Source organism: Corticium candelabrum, chromosome 9 (genome assembly GCF_963422355.1).
Source record: "Corticium candelabrum chromosome 9, ooCorCand1.1, whole genome shotgun sequence".
Taxonomy (NCBI): Eukaryota; Metazoa; Porifera; class Homoscleromorpha; order Homosclerophorida; family Plakinidae; genus Corticium; species Corticium candelabrum.
The window spans coordinates 4,488,776-4,495,002 of record NC_085093.1 but is presented as its reverse complement, the minus strand read 5'-3'; the positions used below and the strand labels follow the sequence as shown (position 1 = coordinate 4,495,002).

General features: G+C 39.2%; 1 protein-coding gene across 1 annotated transcript in view; it reads left to right on the top strand.

Annotated features, from left to right (window-relative positions):
* LOC134184660 (collagen alpha-1(X) chain-like) overlaps window positions 1-4,762 on the top strand; it is an 8,974-nt gene extending 4,212 nt beyond the window's left edge. The window contains exons 4-14 of the mRNA XM_062652406.1: window positions 76-120; window positions 180-251; window positions 357-428; window positions 484-537; window positions 1,259-1,312; window positions 1,372-1,425; window positions 1,494-1,556; window positions 1,610-1,666; window positions 1,730-1,759; window positions 4,050-4,119; window positions 4,204-4,762. Coding sequence (XP_062508390.1) covers window positions 76-120; window positions 180-251; window positions 357-428; window positions 484-537; window positions 1,259-1,312; window positions 1,372-1,425; window positions 1,494-1,556; window positions 1,610-1,666; window positions 1,730-1,759; window positions 4,050-4,119; window positions 4,204-4,538 — 906 coding nt within the window. The 3' untranslated portion in view covers window positions 4,539-4,762. The remainder of the gene's footprint in view (window positions 1-75; window positions 121-179; window positions 252-356; window positions 429-483; window positions 538-1,258; window positions 1,313-1,371; window positions 1,426-1,493; window positions 1,557-1,609; window positions 1,667-1,729; window positions 1,760-4,049; window positions 4,120-4,203) is intronic.
* The last annotated feature ends 1,465 nt before the right edge of the window (window positions 4,763-6,227 follow it).

The following is a 6,227-nucleotide window of genomic DNA, read 5'->3' as shown; positions in this document are numbered from 1 at the left end:
ACAAACAAAGAAACGAGCAATGAAGAAGTTTTTAGAATTGCCATAAACTTACCCTAAATGTAATTCTATTAAAAGGGTGAGAAAGGAGACGAGGGTGCAGTTGGTTCTACAGGCAAACAAGTCAGTAAATTAATGAAACCATCCATCTAGCAATATCTAGTTTGTCTGTGTATCTACAGGGTCTTCCAGGCTTAACCGGTCCTCCAGGTCCACCGGGTCCACAAGGTCCTCCGGGAAAAACTGGATCAACGGTATGATAGTCATTAAAAACAAAACTTATTGACAAATTAATAAATAGAAATTTATGTCACAAATTGTTGTTACCCACTGATTAACTACTACTAATTGTTGTGCAGGGAGCGGTGGGTGTAATCGGTCCAGCAGGTCCACCTGGTCCCCAAGGCTTACCTGGAAAGACTGGACCAGTAGTATGACGAACTCGTAGATATTGAAAACAGAGTGTTTATCTAATTCTTTTTTCAGGGTTCTTCTGGGCCTAGAGGTGCTAGAGGAGAAACTGGACTACCTGGTCAGAAAGTATGTACAATTGTCTAAAACACACTCTAAAGATTGAACAGGCTTGGGGACTGGTTCACGAAAGGAAGACTTCGGCTATCCGAAGATCTTAAGTTAAAAATATTACTATGACGTTGTGTTTGGCATTTGTTAATATCTACATGCATTACCGCAATCATTCATCAAAACCTACATATGATAAACTAACTAAATTGACATGTTTCTAATGGTTGCTAACACTCAACGTTCTGAACAACGACCTTACAGAACAATCTTAAGGATTAACACCAACAAAATGCATGCACCTTTATACATGAAGAAAAATATAATTTACAAGTATGCAACTACATCTACTCTTTTGAACATTTTGACTACTGCAGTGGCTAAATACTTAATTTGTTGGAATTGAATCACTTTTGAGTTCAGGTAACGCATGGAAAGTGGCAACAACTACAGTTTTAGTTTATCGAAATAGTTTATTTTACAAAAACAAATTGACTTAGAATTTTCATTTGCATGCCCCACAAGATAATATTACAGAGTTTACTAAAATATAATTATACGATTGACAATTTGCTCATAGATTACAAGAATTTTTAACGATGATATTAGAAGATTATTGTTTCCATGTTTTGATACATTTTGACACAATTTATCTGTAAGCTGATTTTGGCCAACAAACTTAACAAATATATTAATATCATTGTCAAGCTTTTGTAATTTTACGCTCGTGCTGTTTTAGGGAGATAGAGGTCCAACAGGTCCGAGGGGCATAGAGGGATTGGATGGCTTTCCAGTATGATTTCACGATAGAAATTCTTATGAAGCTACAACTAATTTCTGTAATGTATGAAGGGATCTGCAGGTCCTGTTGGTACGCAAGGTCCGCATGGGCCGAAAGGAGTGAAAGTGCGTTACACAATTGAAAAGAATAAATAATCATTTCACTGATATAATTATTTGTCTTTGTGTATTAGGGAGCCATTGGATTGCCAGGAGCAAAGGGAGAGGCGGGACCGCAGGGCATCGCTGGACCAGAGGTTTGAAATTGAGCTGAATTTCTAATGTAATGATAATGTTTGCTTTTGGCTAGATGAGTGAAGATGTTTTAAATCGCTATTTTAACCCGGTCAAGGGACTTTTACAAAGGGTACACCATGGATGAAAAGTAACGTTTCTTTCCAAGTCATTATGGGATCGTTATGTGTTATAGGTACAAGAACTGGAACAGTGGAAACTACAGGTAACGAAATGTACTATCTGATCAACGGTCGCGCCTCTCTTCTGTTATTTTAATTAAACGAAAAGCCAACGGCTGATAAAGTGTACTAGACCGGATGTAGGTATAGTGGGAGCTCTAGAGCTGCTGCTGCAGACATCTTCACTGCTCTCAGTGGAATCTATTTGCACAAGTGCTGTTGTTACCAGTAGGACGTCCGAAAAGCGAAGTAGCTAATCTTAATAAAAACATTTGCTAAACTAGAATTTACAAATCGTCGATGAAATCTAGGTAAACGGGCAGACTAAATATTTTCCTCTAACTATGATTTGACTAAGTCATTCTCGGCTTGTACTTTGAGGCAGCAATGGATCAACAACAATAAACAAAGAGCAAGAGAGGTCAACAAGAAAGTATTTTCTTTGCTACTTCACCAAAATGAACAGTTTTTCCAAACCCTTGCAAGTAGACGAATTCTTTCAGTGCAGCTTACACTTGGTTTCAGTATCGATGGAGAAGCGGCCTCTTTTGGGGCAAGAAATCATTTGCAGTTACAGGATGTCTGCAGTGGCAATATATCCTTGCCTCTTTTATGACTAACAAGTTCACGATAACTGCTTGATGGATAGAATGTGATAGCAGTGTTTTCTAAACAACTAGCAATATAGCAATTTGTGTATGTGTGTATTTAACTCATGCTTGACCTGAAACATAAAAGACAAGTTGGATAGTTTAATTAATTTTAGTAACAGGACACAAATGCAAATTAGTCATTAAATTACATGCCCATAGTGTTTATAGTGCAGGGCTTGTTTTTGACATCCATCTTCATAATACCATACACTAAACCGTTGAACGGAGGTAGTTACAACTGTATATGAATGTGACAATGTTCCAACCTGCTTGCTAACCGGTTTATAACCCGGACAGTCCGATTACTAACCAGATGTCCGGATTACTAACTGGATAGCTAAGAGTAAGACAGCAGAAAACCAAGGCCAGCCACAAAAGGAGACGTGCTACGAGAGGAAACAAGACGTTAATTTGAGCGAGGAAGCAACTTTGAGCAAGAGGCCCGGCAATTCGGTCTCTCTTGACCCTCGACAACGGACAATATCTGCTTCGTCAATTGCTACGAGAACGTCTATAGGAATCGGAAAGGGACATCAAAATTTTTGAATCTTCTACTGCTTGGCTGAATGACTTGATAATTAATACTGGGACAAAGCTGATACTCGTTAGTTTCCCTCTGTGGAACGGCTTTCAAAACACACTCTTGAGCAATAGGTTGCAGTTCTCTGTATCGCAAACAAAGTCCATTCAAATACATCATTTTTGTGGAAATCACTGGGTAACGTCAGCAAGTGACGAGACTGGTGAAGTAACCCTCTATGACAGTCTATTTCTGGGTGACATATCACAGGATGTTCAAGCTCAACTTGCTTCAATTTACAGAACGGAAAAAGATATCCGTGAGGTTAAAGTAGCGTCTGTTTACAAACAGAAGAGCGGATGTGACTGTGGTTTGTTCGCGCTGGCATTTGCGGTTGACGTAGCGCCTGGAATAGATCCATCGTATGTCCGATACAGACAGAGTGAAATGAGGCAGCACCTATTGCAATGTATTTTGAAGGGAACTATAACTTCATTTCCTCCTTTCATGCCTGGAGAAAGAGGTGCAGTTACTGACAAAAGATTGAGACCAGCCATTGTTGCAATCGCTGTAAACTGCATCTGCCGTCTACCAGAAGAATTTTCAAGTCCAACTGTTTCGTTTTTGAAGTGTCAGAAGCTCGTTCACATGCGTTGCGTGAAGGCAGAAAAGTTGTGTTCAAGCACGTATCTGTGCGCCAGTTGTCGACATGGAAAATGCATGCATGGTTGTTCGGTAACATTTTGTTGATCGTTATATCTGACTTAATGTTACTGTCAAGGTGTATACTATTTGGTAAAGTGGTTAAGAGAGTTATGTAGTAATCAGCTCTTTATCCGGATTGCAGAGACCGACCAACTAGTTACTTAACCGTACAAATTGTTAACTGGTTAGGAATTGGGATGTCCCGTTTAAAATCTGGACGTCCGGTTAATTAACCGGCGTCCAGTTCATTATCCGGACAGGTTATTAATCCGGATATAACAATAATAGCTTTACCATTGCTTATGTATTCATTCAAAGTACGTGCAAGACAACTATTTAATGGTATGGGTATGCTTTACTAAAATAGACTTGCAACTTACAGGTTGAGCTATATATCTGTGTTAGCCAAAGGTAACTATATTAGCACTAACATGTTTGTCCATAATTATACTTTAGTGGGTGGAAAGCAAAATGCCGGTTGCTGCTTATATTAGAGGATCATCAGGTTCAACCCACACTATTTCAGGTGAAGGCATGTTTCTACCGATTTTGTTATCAATAGTGATATTGTGTTGGAGTTCTGATGCGAGTATTGTGTACGTGTTTCTAGGTGTAATAACGTACTGGTCGACGTCCAGTCCGTCCTTTTTGGTGGGCGGTATCACTTACAGCAACGGAGCTCTTACAGTTCCATCTGATGGTATTTACTATATTTACATACAACTGTACGTCGGCCAGACCAGTGGTTCTGCGTCTCCATACTTGCGCGTAAATGGTGGAAGAGTGATGTACATGGATTACCGAATGAACGGTGGACCACGAACAAAATACAGCGGCATTATCCGAAGCTTAAAGAAAGGCGATAGCGTTGACGTAGTTGGAAATGGGTATACTTACTACATGTATAATCCATACTCGTATTTTGGTATGTTTAAGTTGAATTAATGAATCTGTATGGCGACATCTTGCACTGGAAGCTGCATTTTAGACTAGCAATTAAACCAACAATTGTGTGAAACTTGATTGTAATTTCTTATATAATCTGATGGTTACGCTGGTTTTGCAAGGAATATAGTTTCTTGTAAAAATTTTCCTGTTTCTATGTTAGCTAATGTTAGTGTTTTTGAATTAGGCTCTTGTCAAGAGTCTTTGTTAATTATAAAAAAAACATTTCGATTGCCTTGGTCCTAACAGGTTCTATCTTACGCTAAACACTGTGATATATCAGTTGAGTTTATCTGTAACAACAGTGTCCAACTTGCTTCGTTTGTCGCTGCTGTTCGTGTTGTTTTCTCTCCTTATTGCGCAAGGTCACGCCACATCATCTTCACAATTAAGATGCTCACAAATGGGCGACGTTCAACGTCAACAGAAATCAACATAGATGGGTCAGCACAAACGATAGCTGTTGTTTATTATAAAGTAGTAGTTACAGTAGCAATCCAGATGAAGTTCCTCAAATTTACTACTTCGTACCTTCACCAGCCATTTTCTCTCTATGCTTGTTCACATTCACAGAGTGGACTGACGTAGTGCTCACGGTCATGTTCTGCTCAACTTGCAAACTTTTTTGGACGTTACGCACGTACAGCGTGAGACATCTGATTCTAGAGAAGGCGATTTAGTAGCAAACGTTTCTTTTCGATTTCCGATAAATACACAACAATTATAACAGCAACTTTCAATAGGTCTGCTCCAAGACAAGAAAGCTGACTACTACTACAGCATGTGCTGTGCACGATACTAGGCATTTCTCAATAAAGAATATAACCAAAGCAGCTTGTAGCCATATTTGAGATGCAAATGGCGTTTTGAGCAAGGGGCCACGAACCTAGAAACTCAGTAATCAGTGCGGACTCGTGTGCACTCTTATATACGTCTATCACGCGTCATATTATATTGTCTTGTGAATGGATGGGTGATCTGTTAGAAGTGTGCAAGATGCAGAAACCATCATGAGACTGCATGGAGTTTACGTGGTGAGACATGAGATTTGGTCTAAATAGCTGAAATTCATGCAAAATGTGTGAGAGTTGGCAGTCCAGGTAACGAGCCTCGGAGGATGTCTACCTAATTTATTTAATCTGTAACTTTATCAATGTTCTTGAATTGTTTATGGCCAGCGATGTCCTCAACAGCATCAATAGTAAATAAGCCATTTATATCCATGCTATGTGGCACATCGCACGGATGTAAATGAATTGTGTTAATTGCTATAGCCACATGGTACGGATATAAATGAATTACTATTGAGACTGCCACATAGCTCGGATATTGAATATGTTATTTATTATTGAAACTGTTGAGGGCATCGCTGGCCATGAGCCATTTCAGAACATTGATAAAGTTACTTGCTAAATCAAGTCCTACTAATCAAGGGTAAACTAACAACTTGACCTTTATTGATTCTAATTTGAAGATGTCATGCACAAAGTGCAGACTAGAGAGAATCACGCGTATCGTTAGAATTCTTTGCTTAATTGTTATGTGTGCAAGACTGCAGTCAGATCCACAGCTGCCTGATAGTGTGTAACTGTTCTATCTATTCATCCCTAAACTTGTTGTATTACGAGAGGAAAGTGGTGTATACGGGCTGCCATGCGTGGTGGTTGCGCTTACATTTGTATACACATT